At 44.1% G+C, this 25,933-nt stretch overlaps 9 protein-coding genes across 9 annotated transcripts; 4 read left to right on the forward strand and 5 right to left on the reverse strand.

Moving 5' to 3' along the window:
• Window positions 1–1,262: 1,262 nt before the first annotated feature.
• On the forward strand, window positions 1,263–5,456 carry O0I10_010231 (uncharacterized protein; the record flags this gene model as incomplete). Its single annotated transcript, XM_058490213.1, has 9 exons — window positions 1,263–1,340; window positions 1,454–2,309; window positions 2,373–3,136; window positions 3,258–3,507; window positions 3,573–3,786; window positions 3,850–3,927; window positions 3,982–4,357; window positions 4,416–4,707; window positions 4,762–5,456. 9 exons carry the CDS (start codon window positions 1,263–1,265, stop codon window positions 5,454–5,456), a joined length of 3,603 nt encoding a protein of 1,200 aa, XP_058339069.1.
• Window positions 5,457–6,049: 593 nt separating this feature from the next.
• On the forward strand, window positions 6,050–6,547 carry O0I10_010232 (uncharacterized protein; the record flags this gene model as incomplete). The annotated part of the gene is made up of 2 exons (XM_058490214.1): window positions 6,050–6,118; window positions 6,182–6,547. The coding sequence occupies 2 exons, from the start codon at window positions 6,050–6,052 to the stop codon at window positions 6,545–6,547; spliced, it is 435 nt and encodes a 144-aa protein (XP_058339070.1).
• Window positions 6,548–8,006: 1,459 nt separating this feature from the next.
• Window positions 8,007–10,149, forward strand: O0I10_010233 (uncharacterized protein; the record flags this gene model as incomplete). Its single annotated transcript, XM_058490215.1, has 2 exons — window positions 8,007–9,744; window positions 9,803–10,149. The coding sequence occupies 2 exons, from the start codon at window positions 8,007–8,009 to the stop codon at window positions 10,147–10,149; spliced, it is 2,085 nt and encodes a 694-aa protein (XP_058339071.1).
• A 321-nt stretch (window positions 10,150–10,470) lies between these two features.
• O0I10_010234 (protein BMH2) lies at window positions 10,471–11,435 on the reverse strand (the record flags this gene model as incomplete). Its single annotated transcript, XM_058490216.1, has 4 exons — window positions 10,471–10,529; window positions 10,595–10,935; window positions 11,003–11,309; window positions 11,372–11,435. The coding sequence occupies 4 exons, from the start codon at window positions 11,433–11,435 to the stop codon at window positions 10,471–10,473; spliced, it is 771 nt and encodes a 256-aa protein (XP_058339072.1).
• Window positions 11,436–12,250: 815 nt separating this feature from the next.
• Window positions 12,251–13,412, reverse strand: O0I10_010235 (uncharacterized protein; the record flags this gene model as incomplete). Its single annotated transcript, XM_058490217.1, has 2 exons — window positions 12,251–12,382; window positions 12,450–13,412. 2 exons carry the CDS (start codon window positions 13,410–13,412, stop codon window positions 12,251–12,253), a joined length of 1,095 nt encoding a protein of 364 aa, XP_058339073.1.
• Window positions 13,413–13,957: 545 nt separating this feature from the next.
• O0I10_010236 (uncharacterized protein) lies at window positions 13,958–15,644 on the reverse strand (the record flags this gene model as incomplete). Its single annotated transcript, XM_058490218.1, has 6 exons — window positions 13,958–14,029; window positions 14,102–14,294; window positions 14,354–14,384; window positions 14,445–14,567; window positions 14,630–15,047; window positions 15,147–15,644. 6 exons carry the CDS (start codon window positions 15,642–15,644, stop codon window positions 13,958–13,960), a joined length of 1,335 nt encoding a protein of 444 aa, XP_058339074.1.
• A 661-nt stretch (window positions 15,645–16,305) lies between these two features.
• On the reverse strand, window positions 16,306–19,836 carry O0I10_010237 (uncharacterized protein; the record flags this gene model as incomplete). Its single annotated transcript, XM_058490219.1, has 14 exons — window positions 16,306–16,595; window positions 16,659–16,820; window positions 16,894–17,024; window positions 17,087–17,267; window positions 17,321–18,014; window positions 18,079–18,170; window positions 18,231–18,377; window positions 18,464–18,551; window positions 18,609–18,676; window positions 18,764–18,863; window positions 18,927–19,005; window positions 19,070–19,234; window positions 19,303–19,648; window positions 19,734–19,836. 14 exons carry the CDS (start codon window positions 19,834–19,836, stop codon window positions 16,306–16,308), a joined length of 2,646 nt encoding a protein of 881 aa, XP_058339075.1.
• A 1,391-nt stretch (window positions 19,837–21,227) lies between these two features.
• O0I10_010238 (uncharacterized protein) lies at window positions 21,228–21,869 on the forward strand (the record flags this gene model as incomplete). Its single annotated transcript, XM_058490220.1, has 1 exon — window positions 21,228–21,869. One exon carries the CDS (start codon window positions 21,228–21,230, stop codon window positions 21,867–21,869), a length of 642 nt encoding a protein of 213 aa, XP_058339076.1.
• A 286-nt stretch (window positions 21,870–22,155) lies between these two features.
• Window positions 22,156–24,853, reverse strand: O0I10_010239 (uncharacterized protein; the record flags this gene model as incomplete). The annotated part of the gene is made up of 6 exons (XM_058490221.1): window positions 22,156–22,524; window positions 22,588–22,683; window positions 22,747–22,950; window positions 23,016–23,227; window positions 23,294–24,476; window positions 24,542–24,853. 6 exons carry the CDS (start codon window positions 24,851–24,853, stop codon window positions 22,156–22,158), a joined length of 2,376 nt encoding a protein of 791 aa, XP_058339077.1.
• Between the last annotated feature and the right edge of the window lie 1,080 nt (window positions 24,854–25,933).

Consider the following 25,933-nt stretch of genomic DNA (forward strand, 5'->3'; position numbering starts at 1 on the left):
CATGATACATTGTTGCCATGATACAAGTAGTAGCACCTGGAAGATTGGTACACTATGCCTTGCCTACTATCTCTAATAATGAAACAGCAGCGACATGGAGGAAAACTATATCCCGTGGCATGAAGGGTGGTTATCTTGTGGCAACCCCTGTCAATGCCTCCGAGATGAGATTTAGCGCGTATACGTATGCATGCTAATAAAAAGGGCGTTGTCGCTTCTCGTGTACTATATCAACCGCTACAATGATCAGATTTGTATATATGATATGCATAGGGTTTTTGTATTTCTGCACAATGTTCGTATAACAGAGGATAAACATACACACACATGTACGTGCATTATGGGCTAGATTTGTGTGCAGCATAGGCTGTGTAAGAAGCAACGCTTTGATTGCAACGGAATTGTTGGACAAAAAGCTGATAAAGGCGTTCTCCTGATGCTAAACAGCCGATAATTGTTTATCATGTCGTGTACAATAGGTCCATGGTGTGCCCTAAGAACGTTACAAAAGACCGGTGTGATGATGCTCTTGCATTAGCCTGGGAAGGTCAGTTGATTTCTATAGGTTCTTTTTTTTCGTGTCATTGCTTGCATGAGTATACATATTGAATGGCAGAGTGGCAGTACCAACATCATGGTGATCGTTATGGAAACAAGGGATGACATAGCTAGGTTACACGAACAACAAGGCAAAGATCATGTTGACAAGGCAAATGAATCCAATGGAGATGGGTTGCCTAAATTTGAAATCTGAAACACATTCAACGTCGTCACTGTATCTATCACCATAGCAACTTGGTATATGCGCACGACATGTTCTATAGCTATCATGTAAGCCAACATTATACGGCGAGATGTTTGAGAGACGCGCAATGATGATGATTGAGAAAAAGGGGTGGTTGAATGAAACGGTTGAACCTGCCCGCTCCTTTTTCTATTGCAAATGCTTTAGCGCACACACACACACACACACACACACACGCACACACGTATATATATACACGTATCACCACTCTACGTACGCCCCTTAGCGTATAAGACCATGCATAATCCCTGTACAAGTCACCTTCTCTCTCTTTCTTTTCTTTCTCTTTTTATAGCCTGTCTTTTCCTTTTGAAAAGAACTCGTCTCGGTGCGTTCTTGTTCCTCTCTTTCAGTTCTATTTTGCCACCTGCAACTCCACAATCTTCCTACAATTATTGTCAGCGTTCCCTTCCTTTCGTTCGTGGCATTCTAGTCTTTCTTTCAGTTATACAACATCATGGATATCTTGGATATGGAAGGTCAAACAGCTCCAGAGTCCACTCGTGGTCTTTTTGACCCGCCTCAGGAGCCAAAGGTAAAAAAAATCGATGGCGGCTGTGTGTGTGTGTGTGTGCACACTTAGCTTTGGCTTATTTACTTACTCCCTTTGTCATCATGTGCCCCTTATTTTTCTTTCCATCCAACCAGTCATCGGCAAGGAAATGCTGGTCGGATGACAAGCGCCACTCAGCTCTTGAGCTTTCCAATGCATTCAATGAGGACCCATCCTCTCATCCACGTAGCAAGTCGGCAACGTTTACAGTGCGTCCTTCACTTCATCAACATCGGAGTGCTTTGCATACTGTGAGTGAAGAAGGAGATGGCACTGCTGGTGGTAGATATGGAAAACGCTTGGATGATCCAATTTCATTGCAACGTAAACATCGATCCTCTGCTTTATTTAATAACTTTCCTATGGGATCTATGGGACAAATGGATTCTCAAGATCCAGATGATGACGATGATGCAGCAGCTGCTGCTTATTCAAGAGCCGATGTCCTTGCAGAAGCAGAAGCCAAATTGACAGGTGCCTATCCTAATCGTGGACGCCCTACGCAACAGCAGCAGCAATCACTTGTTTTGACAGAAGGGTATGATCGACGTCGCTATAAAGCCGATGATTTGTATCAGGATCCACAACAGCAGCAACATCAACAAGCGCTCTTTGCTCTGCAAAAGCAACAAAAGTACAATCGTCGTCTCTCCGAACCCAGCACTCGCCCTTCTTATTACCGTCATTCTTCAGACGTGGAACATTACGACTCTCAGCAACGTCGATCGCTTAGCAATTACGGTCACCAAAACAAACGCACTTCATTGCAATGGTCGCCTTCCCATTATGACGATGAGTACAGCCTTGATTACCGTAGAGCAACAGCAGCAACAGCAGCAGCACCACCTCCTGCACCACCACCTCCTGCTGGCAAAGCCGGTGGATTGACATTGGATATTACAAGAAGCAATCGACGTTCATCACATAATTATGGTGTTGATTGGCGAGCTTGTAAGTAGCATGTATGTATGTGTGGATATGAATAAGGTACTAAATTACAAGGATGATGATTAGCCAATGCATCCATGGTCTCTGCTCGTAGCCCTACATCCAATCGATCATCATGTGCTTGGGTTCCCTTTACACCTACCAATGTGACATTCCCTCGTGAGGATCAACAATTGCCACAGCAACAACAACGCCGTGCATTATTCGTGGCCCATCTCCCATTCTCAGCACTTGTCCCATTGCTGAAGAAGCATCAATTAGTGAGCGGCATCCTACGAGTCAACAAGCGCAATCGTTCCGATGCCTATGTCTTTTGTGAGGAGTTGAATGCCGATATTTATATTTGTGGATCCCGTGATCGTAATCGAGCATTGGAAGGCGATGTGGTGGCAATCAAGCTTGTGGAAGTTGAAAAGGTGATCCGTGAGAAGCAGGAAAAGGAGCAAGCCAAGGTCATGCGTAACAATGGTCAACCCATCGTGCGTAAACCGGATGAGGAGGATGAAAAGGAGATCATGTTTGGTGGTGAAGAAGATGTTGACAAGGTCAAACCAAAATATTGCGGCGTTGTCGTGGCCATTCTTGAACGTCCCCAAACTCAAGTCTTTTCTGGTACCCTTGGTCTCACTCGTCCTAGCAACAAGCGCTCCAACAACAGAAACGATAACAACGATGATGATGATTCCCATTCCGTACGCAGTGATGCATCACCCCGCATTGTATGGTTCAAACCCACGGATAAGCGTGTGCCACTTATTGCTATCCCTGTTGAACAAGCACCTCAGGGCTTCCTTGAATGTAGTCAACAATTTGAGAACAGGCTATTTTTGGTGAGTTTTCTTTTTCTCAACATCTATCCCCCACCCCACCCCTGACTTGTCACTTTTACCCCCTTCTTCCTTGTTCTCCTGGCTGAATATCAACTCACGTATATGTTGTTATGGTTTATAGGGCTCTATCAAGCGTTGGCCTATCACTTCATTGCATCCATTTGGTGTTCTTGAAAGCGAGTTGGGTCATGTAACCGATCTCATCGTCCAATCCCGTGCTATCTTGGCCGATAACAATTTCTCCTTTGAGCCATTTTCGGATCCTATCATGCGCTCCCTGCCACCAACTCCTTGGTCTTTGACAGACGACATGATCCATTCTCGTCTTGACCTCCGGGCCATTCGCAGCATCACTATCGCTGGTGATGGAGGTAAAAAGATCATTGATTCACTTTGTTTATTCTATATGCACGCATTCATCATGCTTTTATTATAGCTCTTGATAATGCTTTATCAATCCAACGCAAGAACGATAATCTCTATGAAGTGGGCTTCCATGTGGCTGATCTCTCGGTGTTCGTCAAGCCCCATTCTCCCCTTGACAAAGAAGCCAAAGCACGTGCAGCTGCCTTGTACCTTTATGAAAGTGCTCCTCTATGGCCTGAACAACTATTACATGAATGCGTCAACTTTGTACCTCGTAGTGCAAGGTAAGTTTCTTTTATAGCATGCTACTCAAAAAGTTGTGATACTCAATGGATGAATGGCTGTAGATTGGCATTTTCGGTTTCATGGAAGCTTGATCAATCTGGCAAGGTGCTTGATATCTGGTACGGGCGTACCGTGATTGAGTATGTAATTGGCAATCCGTTTTAGATTACATGGATATTCACCTATGTTTGTAGATCACATGGTGTTCTTACTACGAGCGAATTACAAGATATCTTGGATGGCAATGGTATACCGGACCATATTTCAATTGGAGATCATGAGAAGCCAGAATGGGAAGATGACATCAACATGCTTTATTCGCTGTCGCAAAGCCTAAAGCAAGCACGTCGTCGTGATGGTGCGCTTTTCCTTTCCAAACAAAAGATCAACATCGATATCAATCAAGATGGAAGTCCCAAAAAGATCTCACTTGCAACACGCTTCCCCGCTGAAGATATCATGGATGAATTCAAAATCTTGGTCAATACAGGCGTTGCCCAAAAGATATCAAGCCATTTCCCTGATCATGCTTTATTGCAGTCCCAGGCACCACCTAATGAACGTAAACTGGTACGTGTATATCAATTCTCTTTTCTTTTATTATGAGTGCTTACTTTTGTGTCTATAGCGTGAGCTTGCTCGTTACCTTCGTGGACTTGGATACACGATTGATCCATCAACAGCACAAAATTTGCAGCAGACCGTGGATGGGATCGAGAACGAAGCCGCTAAAACCGTTATCACGACCTTAGCACTCAAGACCATGTATCCTTCCAAATTCTTTTGCACCGGCAAATTTGATATCAATCGCTATTATCATTACAACCTCAATGCACCTTTGTATACGCAATTCACGTCACCAACACGTTGCTATGCAGATCTCATTGTGCACCGCCAATTGGAAGCCGTGTTGGCTGGAGGTAATTATCGATTTCAGCATGATCCAATAGAGTGGTAACTAATTTATAGGGTAGATAAACGCTTCTATTTGGAGAGTGAGATCATTCAAAAGATTGCACGCCATTGCAATGTGAAAGGATTGGCTGCCGAGAATGCACGTGAGCAATCACAGCACTTGTTTATGTCGCGATACCTTATCAAGTTGGGATCGACAGCAACCACACATGAAGCTATCGTGGTGGGTGTGCAAGACCAAGCCTTTGATGTGATGGTGCCTGATATGGATCTTGAACGCCGTATCCATGTGATCAATCTACCCCTGGAGACGCATAAATATAGTCCCGCTGATGGTGTGCTTCATCTATTCTGGAAAACAGGTGTAGCAACAGCCGATACCATGGCAGAGCAAGCGGATGCTATGGCTGAATTGGAGGAAGAAGAGGAAGAGGATGTGCAATTATCACCCACCATTTCAGCACCACCATCCACCACAGCTGATCATCTAGCGAGTGATGCCGTGCACGAATTGTCGATCAAATCAGTGTCGTCACCTCCATCAGCTGAACAACCTTTCAAACGACGTCCTCGATCCATGTCGCTTCGTGTTGTCGAAGGCGAGAATCCTTGGACAAGTCAGCAAGAATGTACAATACCAGATGAATCACGTCAAGTTATCCGACCCTTTGATTACATTCGTGTGGTCATCACCAGCGATCCTGACAGAAGTCCCCCCTTGATTCGCGTTCTTGCAGCTAACCCGTTTGTATAAAAACACACACACACAATACGACCACCACCTTCAACAAAAAAATGGACATTGCATCTCTACATGCCAACTCCTTCCCATTCCATATTTTCGTTATTTCTCGTTGTTTTCACTCGTCGTATATTTATATATATTATACCAAAAAAACACCCATCATTCTTATACGAAGATTTGGTAGTTGGATTATCAGATGTTGATTGCTGGTTTTGTTTTCTTTCCCGCCACGGCCCCGCTCGATAGCGGATCTGATAACTTTTTTTCCCTTTTTCAAGGATGGATGATCCGCGACCTGACATTTAAACATGTTGTGCAAAACCTTTGTGGTACCATCTGATCAAAAGATCCACGCACATCCACCGTTGTTCTCGATGATGCGATCATAATTTCGGGATAGAGCAAAGAGCAGATTTCCATTCTTGGGCAAATTTTTCAAGGACCCGGAAACACAGATCCTCGGTATCCTCTTTGTATTACTTGAAGAGTGTCAACCTGCTAGCGATAATCAGATCCTCCAAAACAAATAAATAAGCTAGGCTATCCACCGCGTCAAGCGCTTGTCAATTACCTTCATCACATTTACGTACATCTTTTATACCATGCGCCTTTTGACTATCACCTTTTTACTATTTGCATTCATCAGCCTCTCTTTTGCTGCCAGTATACCTGTAAGTATCTAATATGAAAGAAGCTTTTTCTTGTTTGGTTCACTCACATGTGTCTATCAACAGTCTACAGATGAAAGCATAGGCTTGGTTGCACGTCAAGAACACGCATCTGCTACTACCCCATCAACAACTGCTACCGCAACACAAAGTGGTCAAGGCCAAGAAGCATCTTCCTCCTCTTCCTCTTCCTCTTCCTCGAAACAAAGTGGTGGTGGTCATGGCCATGGTGCCAGCACATTTGCAACCCCCTACATCTTGACTACAGGTACCTTCTTTTACATTGGTATCGCCGTTTCCTTTGCATTGTGGTGTACAGGTTTTGCACTTGACTTTATCATGGATCGTCAAGAGCAACTTGCTATGAAGATGGCTATCTCCAAGAAACATTGCGTTGACTCGCCTACTTTCCCTGCAACCCTAAAGGCCTAAGAATTGCATTTGTTTATTTGTACCCTTCTCCCTTACTTGTATTCTTGTCACCTATATATCCCTCATCTTTTTGTATTCATCCTCTACCACCACTTTACGTGATCTCATGCATCATTTCGTATTATTTACATATATCCCCCTCCCCACCAATGCTATTACACTGTAAAGAATAAACCCATCTTCGAGTAATTGATATGTTGTCAGGGTGCTTGAATGCTACTATTCACGATGGGTTAGTGTTAGGAATTTGTGCATTGATAGGTGTTGGCCAAAGGGGGGGTGAAACAGGCATGGGTTATCGGCTAGCAAAACATTTCTATAATGAGATGTTGTTGCTGATACTCGTACTATAACAATGATAGGATTGGATGGATAATGGGTAGTTGCTATGATATCAGGCTGCCTAACATTTACATTACCCGACATGGAATGTCGATCAATGGGTGCACCATTGCTATAAAAGGGGGTTCAGCCAAAGACAATCGAAACAGGTGTCTGTGCTTCATTGTACTGGCAAGGTATCCCAGGAGATGTATACAATGAAATGCTCGGGTCATATGACACCAGCCCAATTAGGGAAAACAATGCCATAGCAACAGCGTAATAAGCCATAGCAACGATAACAACGAACACAGCCAAAACGTAAAAGGATCATCAACAACACATGGCAATCGGGTGCTTAATTTTCTGTTAAAAGAGAGAGAGAGAGAGAGGCTGTGGTCGTCATAGTGTGGCTGTGGTACATGTGCACAGTGCGTGAGTTAGCGAAAGGGTAGAAACGAGAGAAAAGAGTAGAGTATCTCGAAGGGCAAGTGTGAACATGTCAGGGCTCAACAAGAGAGCGGGGATCATCCTTTGGAAATGAAATGGAATGTTGCACAAACAAAGACGATTGGTCGACCAATATAACCTCTGTGGTATATTTAGTACCGAGGAAACTTGTACACACGCACACAAAGGATCTCCTTTGTCACTGCACCCATAAATGTTCCAACCATGCTTGACATGATGAGTATCAATGTGTGTGTTTACATCCATGTGTATGGCCTATAAAGCGTATCCATGCTTGCAAGTCTTTAGGTGTTTTATGTATAGAGCGCGCGCGTGTGTGTGTGTGTATGGTATAAAGCAAAGTGGTTACATCAAAAGAGCGGATTCCAAGAATATAATAATAATCAATGCGTTCATTAAAGCGGGCGTGGGTGTGCGTGTTTGAATGAGAGTGATGATGTGCGCGCCCAATTGTTTACACAACACCCGCTCTAAAATTTGGTCAAGACAAGCATGCATCCAAAAACAGCCTCGTCCTTTTTTTCTTGTTCTTTCCGCTTTCTTTCTTCTTCAAACAACCACCACCACCCAAACACCTCTTGTACTGCATTTTGTCAGTCATCTCTTTCATTTTCTTTTTCATCATCATCTCCATCATCATCACCACCACCCCTGCCATTCCTTTCTTATGCTGTTTGACCGCTACCGCAAAGCCAAGCGCCCTGATGATGCCGTCAGACCTCTTCCAGCAAAGCCAAGCAATTTAGCTGCTGCTTTATTTCGTGCTCTAACAAAGAAAGCATGGTACACCGAGAAGCAACGTCAAGATTCAGGTGTCGACTTGACTCCACCACCAGCACCACCTCGCCAGTCAGCTTCATTGCCAAACATTGCTAGCTACGATGTATCCAATGTCGAGATGACAACCACTCCACCAACCCCTTCATCACCGTCATTACCCGTATTGGAGTCACCCACACCCAAACCCACTATCTCCACACCTGCTGCCACTCGCTCACGTGCCCCATTTCCTGCACCTGACACCACTCATTCGCGTGCTGCTAGCAAGCGTCATTCAGCTGAACATCGAGTTACTGCGTCATTGGATGACCAACGTATGAAGCGAGTGAAACGGCATTCCTTCACTTATGGACGTATTCATGATGACCTTGGTCGTTTGAAGGTGTCCGATGAACCAAGCACTAGTGCGACAACCACTGTGGAGGTGGCACCCAAACGGTCTCAAAGTCAGCAGTTGCCTGTGAACCGATTACAACCACGTGTGCATGGACGGCAACAGCAACAGCAACAGCAAAGTGGTACTCCACTTTCAGCCGAACGACTTGCCGAGATGCTTGCTATGGATTCAGAGTCTATGTTGTTGATTGATGTACGCAACATTCTTGAATATCAACGGCGTCGTATTGATGGCTCTTTCAATGTCAATTTACCATCTTTACTTATCAAGCGATATCAACGAGGCACTGTATCGAACTTTAATTTGGAGAACTTTATTACAACGACTGAAGGAAGAGCCCGCTATGTTGAGAAACGAGGAAGCAACCCTAATCGCAAGCTGACTTGGGTGGTGTACGATGATGACATGTTGCTGGAACGCACCTCGCAGGCATGGACACTCTTAGGTGTTCTCGAGCGTGCCATGGACAATGATCATGTTTTCTATCTACAAGGTGGCTTTAACGGATTCCATGCTCATGATACCTACTTGGTGGATGGCTGCAGCGACGACGATGATGATGATATGGGTCATGGTGGAAGCCCAGATGTCGACACTGTACTTTTGGATGACAACAGCAATCGTAAATCGGTACAATTTCCTCGTCGCTCAGTGAGTTACACCCTCGGCTCAACTCATGACAAGACCCATTTGCATCGCCGCACCAGCCTCTTTAGCCTCGATACTCAAGCGGCTCGTGCAAATAATGCAAACGCGCTGGCGCGTCGAGCCAACAAAAGAGCAGCTTCATCCAGCAGCAACAGCATTCACAATGATGTCACTAGCAACAATAATAACAACGACTTTTTGCTACCTGCACCACAACAGCTATTGGTGGCACCAAGCGCTACGACGTCGACTGCTTCGTCATTGGCACGTGTTGTGGAGGATGATGATGAAGAAGCTACGATACCACCCATCACTTCACCACGCACCGAAACAGACTTTGAGTTTGTTATTTCAGAAATCATTCCTGGATTCCTCTTTGTTGGCCCTGAAATTGAAACAGCTGATCATGCAGAACAATTACAACAACGCCATATTCGACGTGTGCTCAACATGGCTGAAGAATGTAGCGATGACATTATTCGAAACAGCAACGCCATTGTATATCGAAAGATTTCTGCCAGAGATACCGTTGAAATGAAAAACATTGATTGGGTCATGATGGAAGCTGTTTGCTTTATCGGTATGTATCGATGCAACACGTGTCAAATGATATACACCAATTAACACATCTAAATTAGAGGATGCAAAACGCCATCATGAACCTATCTACGTCCATTGCAAGGCTGGAAAATCACGCTCAGTGACAGCTATCTTGGCGTATTTGGTCTCATCTGAACGCTGGACGCTCAAACAAGCTTATCGCCATGTCATCAAGGCCCGTCCCAACATGTCGCCCAATATTGGATTCATTGCTGAGCTAATGAAAATGGAGGGTCGTGTGCACGGACGTGTAAGCAGCTTCATGGAAACCGATTGGCAATCCTCTTCCATGCCTAGCCCAGAATTCACTCGTGAACTAAAGGAGCTCGAACTTGCATGGCAACAAACACCTTGTGAACCAGTGCCTTCCATTGCTCTAAAGTAAGGATCTCGGCTATCCATGGATGATGAATGACAGCATACACATTCCCATTCACACATACAATCACACACACACACACACACCAATTATTCATTCTCAACCCTCTGCATTGTATATAACAGCTTCCCTGTCGCCTTATACCAATCCTAGCAACCATGCTTTACACACACACACACACACACGCTTAACCAGCCATTGCAATTCTTTCGTTATTACACTATTCACTTGTGTCTTTCCCCCAATATTTGGATTCGATCCTCTTTTTTTTTCCTTTTGCGTTTTCAACAGTTATAATAAAACCATAATTTATGTTTCCACTATCCACTATGAAGCTGCTTCTGATATCTCTTCCTTTTTGTCTTCCTCGGGTTGTTTGTTTTCCTCTATCAAAGCAAAGAATCAATAAATGTGTACATAGAATGAGCTCAGCAGGTGGGTGTCGACTTACCATCAGGCATGTCATGCATCCATAATGTCAAATTATCTCTTAGCAGTTGCATAATCAAGGTGGAATCCTTATAGCTTTCTTCACTAAGGGTATCGAGTTCGGCAATGGCATCATCAAATGCTTGTTTGGCCAACTGACATGCCTTTGCAGGGTTGTTTTTGATCTCATAGTGGAACACGGAATAGTTGAGTGCAAGTCCAAGACGAATGGGATGTGTAGGCGCTAATTCAGTGACAGCTGCATTGAAGGCGTCTCCGTATGCATCACCCGATTTATCCGCAGCAGACGCTCGTTGATCATCCGTAAGGAACTCGGCCAAATAACGCAAGTAATCACCCTTCCTATATTATACGAACACATAAATCAGCCCATGTTTCACCAAAATAGGGCGTTGTTATTGTTACTTACATTTTGAGATAAAACACCTTGGCTTCACCATTGCTAGCGTTTCCAATCAAATGCGTGTCCAACACGTTGAGAATGTCATCACACACGCCACGTAGCTCGGTTTCAATCTTGCTACGGTATTCTTTGATCATTGCCACATGGGAGTCGTTGCCCTTGGATGCTTCCTTTTGCTCGATAGATGATACAATTCTCCATGATGCACGGCGTGCTCCAATCGAGTTTTTGTACGCCACACTAAGAAGATTACGCTCTTCCACCGATAACTCTTGGCCAAGGGCAGCGACGTGTTTCATGTTTTCAACCATTTCTACAAGCATCAACAACGCGTGAATATAGATAAAGGAAGTAGTAGTGTCAATACACACGCACCTTCATAGCGTTCAGCTTGTTCAGCCAATTTGGCCAAGTAGACGTAATCTTCACGAGAGGTCATTGGAATGGGAGTGAGTGATGAGAAGGGAAAGAAAGAGAGAGAGGAAAAGGAAGATGCAGGTTAAAGCAAAAGGGATCTCTCTCGGAAGGGAATGTCCGAGTTGCAAGTGTTACAAGTGCGACAATGCGTGAAAATGAAAGCCTCCTTCTCTCATTTGATCCCACACACACACATACACACGCACTCATTGAACCCCACCACCACCACCACCATCATCACCCTCTTCTCCTATGATACACGTATTACACAAATCCAGGGACACACTTTTTTATCCTGTCCCATCATGCATTCAGGCACACAAAAGAATAAAGTGACATCACCATTTACACTTTTTACAGTATTGACATGTGTAAGTACAACTAGTCAACCGTTGCCATGGAGACACACACAACACTATGCTACAACAGCGAACATGGCCCATGCTGGGGTACCAGCTATAACCCGCCATCATCACAGCCAAACATGTACAGGTTTCAAATGGCGTTTCCCCCCGCTCACGCGTATAGCATTCCCATCCAATGAAATGACACCGTATTACCTAATCGCCCCGCGGGGCAAATATGTTTAAAGCCTTCCGAAAACTTCCTCTTTTCACATGATTGAATGAGACGCAAATTAGATTATAGTTTTATAGCATATAGAATCGTCAGCAGGGGGAGGAGGAGGGCATATAAAAATCAAGATGTGAAAGAAAAACAAGGGTAACAGAAGAAATCTAGCAAACGAGTACAACAAAAAGGTGTGCTGTAATGTGTATGCATATGGCGTGTGTGTGTGTGTAGAGATAGATATATATACATAGCAAGCAAATTTGGTTACATGGGTAGGCTTGCATGGTGTTGTTGTTGTTGCTGTACCCGGCTGCAATCAGGTAAATGCTCACCGCGGTATTTAATAAGGTACTCGTCATTGCCTTTCCATGTTACAGTCTTATTCACAGGACACCCCTATTATTATTTGTTTGGATCAGCAAGACGCAAACGGCTTATCTTTTGGTTGTTTATCAAAACTTACCCTGATGCTGTTTGAGCATTTGTAATAGACGCTCTTGTTGCCTGTTTTTTTCTGCACAGTGTTGCCATTGTTCTTCCACGAGTAGCCATCAAGATATGGGTATTCACGAGTTTCGACAATTTTGGTGATGGCCTGCATCTCCCGACGTCGTCGAGGTCGTTGTTGTGGTGCAAAATAAGGGTCATATCGACGGATCGCTGGCAAAGGATGATAGGATGGTGGTGGTGGCGTATTCGTGTGATGGTTATTGTTACCTGAGGGTAAGGTGTATATGCCATGATCATCCATTAATGGTGACAGCGTAGTAGCAGTTGGTGTCTTTTCCATTGAATAAATCGGTGGCTGTTGTTGTTGTTGTTGTTGGAATATACCACTGCCAGCAGTGTTGGGTGTGGCAGGCATCGAAGATGAAGATAACGATGATGCACATGACGTTACGACGGTGTTGTTGGTAACATGGGGTGAATGATGTTGTTCATCAACATGGCTTACAACAGGTGTAAATGCGGTTGGACCAGTCGATGTGGGTGGCATGGGTGAAGAAGATGTCATATGTAACAAGGATGGACGACGAGCTGTAGAGAAAGCATTGGGATCCATATCCATACTCGAATGACGTGCAGAGGTAGTAGTAGGGGTCATCATTCTTGGATCGTCATTGTTGTCGTTCGCTGATGTTGAAGGAAGAGGAGCTGTTGTTTTTTGTTGTAGCATGATCAAATCGAGTTCTTTGGAACGCAACTTTGCTTCTTCAGCACGACGTTTATCTTCTTCCAACTTGCTCTGTAAGATCAAACGAAGCAATTCAGGTTGTGATTGATAATAGAAAATGACATCCTGTAACTCCGAAGGCATTTGTTGTTGCTGCTCAGAAGATGGCCTCTTGGATGAGGAGAATGGAGGTAGTTGATCATGCTGATACAATGGTATCGACTTGCTGGGAGCAGTTGGGAAGCCATTCATTTAGAGGCAAAACAAAAGAGAAAGAAAAGGAAAATAGCAAACAACGTACGTGCGTTAAGTTTTGAGTCTGTTTCCAAAATCTCCCGCCACCACGTTTCTTCTCAGGCTCGGGTGAAAACCCCGCCAAACAACCCAATTATCCCCACATCCTGTGCCTTGGAAAGCGGGGTGGGATGATCGAAGAATAACATATCCCGATCGTGCCGGCACAGCCCGTTCTGGTACGACAATGTATACAGCACATTACTCTCTTTTTCGGTCATTGCCGTGGAAAGCTATAGCTTGTTTTTGTCGTATCAGCTACTACTCTCATGCATGTATTATTCACATCTCATACCACATCTCCCCATAATGTGGATACGGATGATAAATTTTCGTATCCAATCTTCCAATGGGTCATGTTCCCGAAATACACCTTTTGCAGGAAAAAATCGGGTCCCTCACAATCCCTTTTGCAAAATACTCGTCCAAATTCTACCATGTCACACACAGAGATGGGATCTTGAATAGCTCTTTTTTAGATAAGGATAATGGGTCTATGTACACTATGAGGTATGATATGCATCACACATGTTGTTGATGGGTAAACATGCAAGGTATTTGCACCAGGAACAGATCTATATATACCATCATTGTTGATCCATCATTAGCATTCTTATCATTTTGGGAAAGAAAACAATAGCACTTACGTCTTCCGAGCTACGTCCACTGTAGAATAGGTTGATCATGCCATAAAACATGCCTGCTAAACCAGCCAAAAGTACAAGTCGAATAACCCACAAAATGATTGTAGATGTCTTGGTGTGTGATGGAATAGGGAAGAAGATAATGCCCGAAATGAGCCCTGCGACAAATCCACCAATATGGGCAAAATTATCCAAGCTAACATTCATGCATCATCAGCCAAGCGATTCGAATGGTCACATTGCAAAATCACTTACCCAGGTAGTAATCCAAAGACAAAACTAATCACTACATGGAACAATCAGCATGGAAGGAATTCGTTGTGTAGCAGCAGCTTGTACCACTTACGGATCAAAAAGATGAGCTTGGTCAATTCCCATGCTGGATGTAAGACAACCTTCCACTTGGTAAAGAGATCGATAAACAACAATGCAACAATGCCAAAGAGAGCACCTGAACATCCCATTGAAGCTATGTAGGTACAACAAACCCCAAGTTAGGATCATCTATCTACAAACTCATCCCCAACATACCATTGCCCACGGGTGTAAACACGCCTCCAAAGATGAAACCAAAAGCGCCTGAAGCCAACCACACGATGGCATAGCGAAGAGGATTCATGAATCGTTCCATACTTGCACCGAGTGAGAGATGAACAATGATGTTGCATAGCCAATGGATAACACCCGAATGCAAAAAGATGGCTGATAAAAAGCGATACCATTGATCTGGTACACTGGGATCCTTGAACTGGGTCATGCCACAGACTTCTTGTAAGGTACATGGAGAGCCATTGATGGTCACGTTGGTTTGCGTAGGAGTGAAAACAGGTGCGCTTGTGCCACTTTGGCCAACGTCAGTCATGTTGGGACATTGGAATGCGCCATCTACCGGGTAACTGGAGGTTTCATGCATGCAAGGTACAAAACGTGCTCCCATAAGAATCAATGTCTAATTTTTTTTCCACTCAGCAACTGCAGCAGTCTTTGTGCAACTCATCAACCCACATGTTGTCTCTGTTTCTCTCCTTATCCCGTTTACCCTACTTACATTGGCTGAGGGACCGATCATGATATTAAAAGGTGATGTCTCAATCACATTGCCAGTAACTTGCTTATTGTAAACAAGCTCGTAAATGAGAACGGCAAGCATACCAAGCGCGGTGATGTAGGTGAATACTGCTGGCCATTGTCGTGTTGTCGCCACTTGCACATTCACAGGAACAGCTTGATGGGGTGGTGGGTAATAATAGCCAGGTTGTTGTTGAGGATAATATCCATTGTAATAGTTGTTGTTGTTGTAGGGTTGTTGAGAAGGGGGTGGATAGGGGCTGGACGCTTGCTGTGGCCCTGGTGAACGGTTGTATAGACTTTGGTCTACTAGATTCTCGCGCGATTGAGAGACTTGGTTATCGTGAGGAGGTGGTGTGGGTGGTTTGAAATGTACAGCTCGATCCGGTGTCGATGACATTACAGGGCTGGAGGCGGTTGGTCCTTGCTGAGATGAGGAGGGATCCCGATCGTTATCTCGGTTTGAAGAGTTGAACATGCAGGAATGAAAAAAGTAAAAGCAAAAGAGATAGCTTTGCCGTACCAGCGGGAAAGCAACGAAAGATAAATGAAAAGATACAAAAGAACAAACGAGCCGTTGAGGGGTATACAAGTCAACAGAGAGTGTGCGTGTTATATTTTTAGCACCTGTTCAGCCATCCTTTTCCTCATGTCCTATTGTCACCCAGACGATGCCATAAGGCATAAACCCCATGAACTTCATATCTTTGATGTGCTTTGATAAGTTGTGATGGATCCTGGTTTGGTCTTCTTTCTGCATCGTTTTGTTGCATAGCAATGGTATCCATGCTTATCGGATGTATCGGATCTGTTCCTTTGCAATCCGTTGTCGCCAAGGACAAAATGCAAATCTTGATCTTGCATTCTGTAACACAAACCATCGTGTTCCCTTTAGCACCGCACAGCCTACTTTTGTGTACAGCTGCAAGTTTGTTTCTGCCAAGACAAATTCTTCATTTCAGCCATGTCAACACCCCCAATATAGCACGCTGAGCATAACATGATCCTGCTCTCACTCTCAAAATACCACATGATGACTTCATAGAGAGGATAAGGAATACGCGTTTAATTCTATATAGATAAAATAGACACTATACTACTCTTTTGATCCTCCACGTATGGTACAAAAGACATCAGGATCAAGCTTCCTCTTGTTTACCAGCAGCTGTCAACTTTTGGAGCTTGTCTTCGAGAGATTTAAGTCTTCCTTCGAGCTTCTCAATCAATTCTTGATTAGCCTTGCTTGAGGCATCTTTGATGTCTTGATGATACAATTCATACAACTTGCGATCCAACCACGATTGGTCATCTTCCGAATAAAGATATCGTGTATAGGCCACATCATTGTAACTGGATTTGACACCAAGGCTGACCAATGATTCAACAGCCGTCATTCGTACCAAGAAGTTGGGGTCACGTGCCAATTTCACTATAAAGGTACTTGATTGGTATCGGCCAACCCTCTAATGATCCTTCCAAAAGTGACACTTACCAAGTGTTTCCTTTGCCTGCTTTTGCAATCGATCGGTTTGCCAGCTTGTCGAGTAAGCCAATCCATCAACAGCTTGGAAGCGTGCTCGCATTGGTTCAATGTTGTAACCAACTCGTGAAATGAGATACTGGAAGGCTTCTTCACTACGATGATAGCCAAGCGCTGGATAATAAAAAAGGTTCGAGGTGAGATACACAACAACACGATAGCCTATTCTATGCTACCAGGTACCTACCTTTCAATGCTCCACCACGAATTAAGCCATGCTGACCAATCTTGCTATCATCTTTGGCAACCTTGAGAAGATACTCCAAATCTTCATCCCGGTGCTGCTCAGCAAGTACAACCAATAGAGCTGCATGTGCACTGAATGTATAGGGGATGGTGATCAATTACTGCGTATAGACATGATAAAGTGATTATCTTACCGATAGGGAAGCTCATCGTGGCGGGAAAGCCGTTCCAAAGCTGCATCACGGATATGATTATCTTCAATTCGGGCCACGGAAGCGATAGTCCACAATGCCATTGGGTCTTTTTCATTCTTAAGCACATGGGCTAGGATTTGCAAGCTTTGTGCACTCTTCAACTTGGCAAGCGCTGACGACACTATTTTCATGTATTAAGAAGAGTGATCCTTTCATTGCTTGTCTCATATTTACCTTCAATGCGAACTCCATAGAATGGCTCCTTGACAATGTGATCGGCGACAAAGCTTAATGCTGGATACGTTCCCAATTTCACGAGCTCATTGTATGCCCAAACACGACTCTGTACATCCGCCGCCTCGGTAGCAGTATGTTGGAGCACTGATTCACCAGCTGACATCTCAAGGGTGTAAAGCAATTTCATTTCTGGATCAACTCTCAATACTTTGGGCTGAGCATCCTTGCTGTTGAGGTGAATGGTGGCCATTGCAGTTGCCTCTCGATCAAAAGTGAGCGTCGTATTGTACACTTGGCCCTTGTCATCCGTCAATTCAATCTCCATATCCAAGCCGAACAAAGGAATGTTGTCATTGTCGGAAACTTGCGTTTGGGTCAAAGAAATACGTGCAGTGCCATTGGCAAGATCATGGTCAAACGAGCCCTTGAAGGTAGGATATCCCTTTGAGTAAACCCATTCATCAAAGAAACGTTGCAAGTTGAGTTGGGATGCTCGCTCCAAACATCTCTGAAAATCGCTTGTTTGAACGGTCGACTTTGCAAACTCATCGATATAAAGCTTGACACCAGCCCAAAACGCTTCGTCACCAAGCTTCTTTCTAAGCATGTGGATACGCCAAGCGCCGCCAGGATAGGTGTGGCCATCAAACATGTCCCACGAGGAATCATATTTGCGAGTAACAATGGGACGCTGGGGAAAAGATAAATGTTAGACCTTGTGTGTGGCAATGATCCTATAAAGTACGATACCCTACCATGTACTTTGCACATTCCTTGATGTATCCTTTGGCATTGGTCATCATCTCATATCGAAAGTCGTTCTCGGATTTCTTATCCTGTAACCAGCCTTGTGCACATATCATCAGACATCATCCGCATCATCATCATCACATTTCCTTGTACTTACATGATTCCATATAGGTTGCCCAACTTTCCTGCAAATGACATAAATGTGTCAGTATTTCCATATTTGACATGGTTGCTACAAGCCTCACCTTGAGCCAAGCATGTTCGAAATGACGAATGACCAAAAGATCACCAAAATAGGTGTGGGCTAAAATGAGTGTTACAAGAGAGTGTGAGAATCTTTGGGTGCTGCTGCGGCTCCTCTACCCCCGAAATATTCGGGGAAGCACTTACCCATTTCGTGGACATTGACAAGATCCGTCAAATATTTGCGTTCCAATGCATTCTTCTCATCAATGACAAATGTATCGGTCCAAGTCACCTAAACAAGATGCATCAGATCATCCATCAGCCTTGTAGACAGACCCCTTCTTCTTACCAAAGAGATGTTCTCCATTGCGCCACGAATTGCTGGCAATGCAATCTGGTAATACTTTGGCCATGGGACTAAGTATGGGTATGTTTTTGTGTCATTTAGCATGCGTGTAACGCGTGTTGTTTGGGGGGGGTGTGGGGGAAGGTCTGGAAACTTACATGTAACGCCCACTTTAGCTTCGAGCCATCGGATCATCTCTGGCGTCTTGTCAAACGCTCTTTCAAGATCAGCTTGTTTATAACCTTCGGCAGTAAAGTACTATGGTGCGTATGTTGTGTGTGGCGTCAATACAACGATGTTGCAATCATTTTAGCTACATACCTTGATAGGTCTGCCATCCACTTCACCAGCATCAACCGAAATGAATTCACCCACGGCAAAGCATACGAGATAGGATGGGCTACATAGTAATAGTAACAATCAATAGCCTGCATAATAATAATGCACCAATCCTTGTACCTTACCATGGATAATCAAGTTGCCAGCGCGTTGTAGTGTAGCCATCCTTTGTTTCATCCGACAGCAATTTGCCGTTGGCCAAAGAAGTGTACTTTTGAGGGGCCGTAATATCCCATGTCAACGTCGTGCGCACTGTTGGATAGTCGACAGTAGGTAGCCAATAACGCGCTCTACATACATAAAGCATTAACACGCTATGCTGATGGCATCAGTAGTAGTAGTAGTAGCAGCAGCTTACTTTTCAGTTTCATGATCTGTAATCAACCAGCATGGCTGTGCGCCCATGATGGAATCCTCGTTTTGGAAATAGAGACCAGCAGTGGGATGACTGATGATATAGTCGATGGTGACTTTACGCTGTTCGTCCTTGGCAAAAGGCGTGTCCCATTTGAGCTGAATGCGATGACCGTCGTAGCTGAATGAGGCACCGGAGACTTTGACATGTTGGAATGCTTCTGCATTGAGGGCAGTGGTAGAGGAAGACGCGTTGCATGAAGGCAAAGACAAGCCATTGTGAGCAAATGTCGTTATGACTTTGGCCTTGAGAGTCTTGTCATGCAGATCATCCAGATGCAAAGAGATGTCTAACAAGGAGGAGTATAATAGTAGGGGGATTAGAGGGGAGGAGAAAGGATAATGCACGTGTGCAAAAGAGAATAGTATTCTTACCAAGATGAATGGGCTCAATGACGGTATCAGGAGCATATTGATTAACGGCATTTGCCGAAGCAAAGTATGATGACGATTTGCTCTTACTGCAGATGTGAGGCATCGGGAATAATGAGAAGAAGAAGGCACAATGATTGAGCACGGTCCTGGGAAAAGAGGAAAAGAGGGGAAAGAGCCAGGGTTGTCGACTGACATTTATGCCGCGGAGCAAAATTAAGGTTTAGGTAAAGAGCGGCGAGGTCTTGCTCACACACACACACACACGCACACACGCAGCACATCGATGACATGCGGATCCATCCAGGTACCTCCTCCAAGGAGAAAATTATCCTAGGGCCATCATCAATTCTCCACCATGCTCAACAAAGGAGTCAAGTATAATAATTCATGAATGAATGATCCACCTCATTATTATTTTTCGTTCAATAAAAAGTCGATGGTCATTGTCCGTGCGATCGCTTTGAAGATTTTTGGGATACGCTTTCTGCTAATGAATCTGCCATTCAAACCAGTTTTATGGCGCATACTATACTCAATGCTAGGAAAATGCATGTCTTGTTATTGCCACGAACATGGCCGCAAGAAAGGGGAAGGAAACGTTAGGATCCCCACTTTACATCCATACCGAGTATAGATCACCTAGCAATAAAACCATGTATATATCGTTTACTTGTCAATTTACATGCCATGATCGTGATCAAAGTGCGTGTAACTATAACTGACTTTGTTGACGAGGCTACTCGAAAAGGAAAAAACGGACGAAATAGGGCAACCCACAGTTCATCTGCACTTTTGGGTAAAGCATCATCCATAATCACCATCATTCTTTTTTCGAGACAATGATACAAGCATTATGATGACTAAATCTAGTACATTCCCATTGCAGCAATATATGGGGTCCCCTATAGCCAAAGCTGATGTATCATGCAGGAACAGCCTCTTCTCTCAACAACCATGTTGCAATGGTCCAATGCTTCCTGGGGCCTGCTATGATGCATTTGGGTCAAAGTGCCTGTTGGGGAAACACACCAATAATAAAAGAAAGGGAAACAAGGAAACAAAGAAACACACAACGTGGATACCAAGTGTATTCAGGGACATCGCGTGGATGGGTGTGTACTATTACAAGAAGCCTTATGAAAGGTGATAGGAGTACATACCAAAGGGACATTACGATGTTCTGCTGTCATCTTTACAGCCCACAAAAGGAGTGCTTGTCAGGAGTTAATCTCTATACCCGCAGCAGCAGCAGCAGTGATGATGATGATGATGATGATGATATCTGGCAGATCCCCAATAATACTTATGATGCTATCATTGTGTCATTGAATCACCCTTTTCCCCATGCATATGCGTTTTATTTTTTCTGGATTGACGGATCTATCATCCCCTAATACTCGTTCATTGTCTCCTTGAGTAGCAGATATAAATACCAGAGCCTTTGTTCATTTATTTTTCTTTCTTCACAATCCACGACTACATCATTCTCTTAACATGGATATCAAAAACTTACTTTGTCCTTCTCAACATACTGCCAACACAATGTTACCTATCGACAACGACGACGACTATAGTATCTATCCTGGCGTAGTTCAGCAACAACCTAACTGGTCCTCGACACTCTCATTACCCGAATCGGAAGACAATGGTAGTAGTCCTGCCATGTCATTTGTCAAATCGTCGCCTTCCTCATTCAAGACGGCAACATTGAGTTCTCCACCACCCGGCTCACCTATTATCCCTCCTTTGCCAACTTACCCAACGATTCGACGTCAACACAAGGGTGCTCAGAGTCGAGTGCCATGGACACGGGAAGAGGATGAATTACTACAACGTGGATACAATCAAGGTTTATCATGGGCAATGATCTCGTCAACCTATTTGCCTCATCGTTCACGTGGTTGCTGCTGGGGCCGTTTCAAGACGCTTCAAACCAAAACAATCGAGCATCGTGAATGGGACGATAATGAAGACGCACTTTTGGATATGGCACTCAGGAAGCATGCCGATCTTTTCAAACATGCATGGAGACTCGTATCACATGAATTAGGCACCAAGCGTTCCTGGCGTGAATGCGAATCACGATCCATCAAATTATCATCAGGTCACATGATCCGTAAACGACATCTTTATTAAGCTTGCACCACTCATTGCTGTCGATACCCTCCTCCATCATCACGATACCTGCCCCCATCATGTACATACCATTGTATTCTTTGACATTCACACACACACACACAACATCATTGCCTGCTAATAGTTTAGTATCCCCTTATTTTTCTTTATCAATTTCTTTTTCTCTCTTCGTGAATAGAAACCATCATCATCTAGTACATTTTATATTCATTGTCGCTTTTTTATTGGATATGGATATCATTGGGGTAACAAGTAGTAGTACTAGTAGTAGTCGTCGTTTGCATCATCAATAGCCGTTGTATCGGTCATCATGATTGTTGTCAGTGGAACCAAGGTGTCTGATAATGTTCACGGCTGACGAAGAAAAGGGATTGCGGTTTTGAGTTCGTAGATCCGATCCTGGTGTGGATGATGATGCTGGAAGGCTGCTATTGAGTTGTCTGTTCAATCGTAGACCTCGTTGGAAGTTGCCTCGTGTTGATGCAAGATAAAGTGAGAATGAGCGTGTTTGTCCATCATCCACGGGCACTCTTCTTAATTGTGCATAGGCTGCCGAGGGATCCAATAATGCATAGTTGAGATAAAGCACACCGGCCCATGGACTACGAACATTGGGTGCAATGCTGGCGAGCTTTTGTTGCCATTCTTGACCAACCTAAAAATAGATATTTGTGAGATTTGGCTCGCACGCATAAAAAGAATGGGTCTGCCTACTTACAAATTCTGGTATACGTATGTCATCGGCAAGGGCTGGTGTCATTGGAAGTTGTTGAATGCCATGAATATACTCGACATAGCGTCCGAAATAAGTGGTCTAATGTCATTATAGTGTGTCAGCCATTTTTGCGTACATTTCACTAGTAGTTGTGATACTTACATAGTCGGCCTTTTGCTCAAAGTAGATACCAATCACCTTGTTTTGGATAATGTTCCGTGGTCGATTCTTGTTGTTGTCGAGCATCCAAAAGTATTCATAGGTTGTTCTCTTGGTAATGGCCAATTGAAGTGCCGCGAGATTAACAAGTGCATCATTGTTGGTAGCCAATCCCCAGAGTTTTGTGCCCCAGTAGAAATTCACAGACTTTTGCATCGAACGTCAATCAAAAAGGCATGTACAACAAGCAACCCTTCTCCTTTTTCCTTTACCTCTGGAATCGATTCTTGATCACGACCATCCAATGCGCCATTGATCTTGATACCACCAGCCCAACTATGTCCTGCAAACCAATCCCAGTTCCTGAATGGTGCATAATACTGATCATTGTCCACTGGTGTATTGACGTCTCGGATAAGCGTTTCGGTCCATTGAGTAATCTCCTCTGATCTCCAATGAGGATCCAAGTAATGAATGATAGCAGCTAGTATACGTGTGCGTTAGTAACTTTTGTATGATTCCCTTGAATTCATCTCCACCTCCACCTTACCCGTAACAATCAAGTAGCCTTGATGATAATGATGATCATTGTACAACGAATGACCAAACTCAGCATTGACATCGCCTTTGCCACCCATGGAAGTTGGGAGACCATCTCGTGCAACAATGCCCCTGTAGACGCTATCATATCGGAATGGATCATGCTGCTTGTTTTCAAGGTATGGTACGAATGCATTCTTGAGCTTTTCCAAAGATGTTGCAGCGAGTTCAGGATTGCGTAGTTGAGTGAGCTCTGGTTTGTTGAGAACGAGCGCCAACATGGCAAACTTTTGTAGTCCTTTGCCTGAAAAATAATTGTCTTCCAACAGGGTCTCTGCTCGATAATCGCTTTGTAAATCCTTATCCATGGCGGCCATGATTTCATTGATAGCTGAAGCAGGTGCTGCTGGATTCAATGGAAGCCATTCCACAGGGCTTAACGACGCCTCATGCAAAGACCAACGAGATCCCAATACAGCTGTCATGGCACCCTTTGTCGCTGATTGTAACGAAAGTCGTGTCCTTTGTGTATTGGTCAAGGAATCCAAATGATGTGGATATGCATACATGAGGAGCTTGTCTGCTGAACCGCCTTGAGTCTCCCATTCGATATGGTACTCGCCTTGTTCTCGACTGCCTTGGGCACTGAGTCTACCACCCGTTGGCCATACACCACTACTGCCATCTAATGTCGACTCGTCGCCAGCATTGGGAAGCTTTGCAACACGAATGGGGCCATTGTAAGGACGCGATGCCACAAGGTTTGAGGTGCCTTCTCTGCGGAGCTCAAGAGGTTGATCACCAAGTGCATAAATAAGGAACGTCGATGTGGGATTGTCGTTCATGGATATCTTAAACTTGCGACCCACGAAGCGTTCATTGCCTGAAGAGGAATCGGCATCGACACGAATGATGGCATGTTGGGTAAAGAACTGCGGTGTCAAATTGTGATAGATGGCTGTAACATATGCCATGCCACGCACCAGCGGGAATTCAATACGGCGTTGATCACCAGGAGCAGTAGATAACTCCAAGTTGGCAGAAAAATGATCCCACGAAGTGACTGATTGACTTGGTCTTGAGCCTTGGCCCCATTCACTACAAGTAAAGCGAAGATCCACCACAACGCTATTGATCATGTATCCTGACTCTGTATACGGCACATCATTCATCGGTGGATATGATCCAAATACCTACATCATGCATGCATGCAAAAGAATCAACATAAACATAAATAAAAGTGTGAATGTTATCATACCTTATTCGATGGCTGTCGTATGCTGAGACCGGGGTTGCCTCCATATCCATCAAAGATCCGAAGGGTATAAGGATCAGGCGTTGTGGGTGCAAGATGCTCCACGCTGTCGTAAAACAGGTTACTGATCCACGAATTGGTTGGCACAACATTGTTAGAACGTGAGTCAGCGTATTCTGGTGGGTATGGATGTTGTATTTTAGGGAACAAGTTCGTGTTGGGTGCGCTTTGTGATAATGGGACAAGGAGATCAATCATTGCCGTATTTGCTGATGAAAAGGGTGCAGCTGCGACTTGTGAACTCCACGACATCATATTGTGGATTGCTGCTGCTGCAGCAACAACGTTGGAGATCCTCATCCCGATGCACAAATATTTTTTGGGAATAGATCAATTTGAAAGACCCGTTGATTGTTGATAATCGTGCACGTTTTTATGCTGTACCTTTGAGGAAGAACAACAAAAAAAGAGAGATCTCGAAGATTTATTCACTTCATCGGCATTATGCGCATGTTGCATTATCACTCGGAGAATAAGCATCCGCGTTCCTGTTATGTGTCTACTATCTTTTACGGCTGTCCTGGCTTTTTTTTTCTTCGAAAAATGTTTTGAAACTGCCTAATCCCCTTCTTTTCCCTCTTGATACGTAATACCCGCCAAGGTCAGTAATAGGCGCATAATGGTACTATACAAGAGCAGTCGTCGAGCACAGCATGACGATTGATGATTGCTATGTACCGATGTTCAACTTTATGGCAAGACGAATGAGATCCAACAACGTGTTTACCTCTCATACAAACAATAGGAAGAATAGTATTGATACGCTCATCAAAAAGTCAATCCCTGATAATAACGGAGCAATTCACAGCATCCGACAACATGATGTAATATAGTATGCCATATGATCATCACGATCACGGTTGTTTGTTTTGAATAGCATAGAAATTTGTAACCCATTTGCCATCCATATCTACAACAAGAGACTACCTTTATAGTAAGCTGCCCTGGAATTGTTTTCAGGGCAGCGAACAAATCAATCCAATCTACTTTTTAATTTCCAGTTCGCTTCAACCCATCTTGTACTATAAAAAGCTTGAAGACAAACAACATCAGTGTCACTCTTATCCTTCCTTACGGATGCAATAAGCATTTTGGCTCATTAACCATATCATGGTCAACCTGAAAAATTGCATGCGGTCTGTCATAGACGAATCTTACTATAGGGGGAGGATCCATTATGCACCCTCCGCCAATAGGATTGGTCTTTTGAGTCGCGTACCACAGCTTTGTTACACCAACCCCACCCTCTGCATCTTTGGCTCTATTGTAGTCATACTACATGACAATGGGAGAGGGTCTTCCCGCTAAATTTCACTTTTTCGGATTCGGACCAAT

Source organism: Lichtheimia ornata (assembly GCF_029851405.1).
Source record: "Lichtheimia ornata isolate CBS 291.66 chromosome Unknown scaffold00066, whole genome shotgun sequence".
In the NCBI taxonomy this organism is placed as follows: Eukaryota; Fungi; Mucoromycota; class Mucoromycetes; order Mucorales; family Lichtheimiaceae; genus Lichtheimia; species Lichtheimia ornata.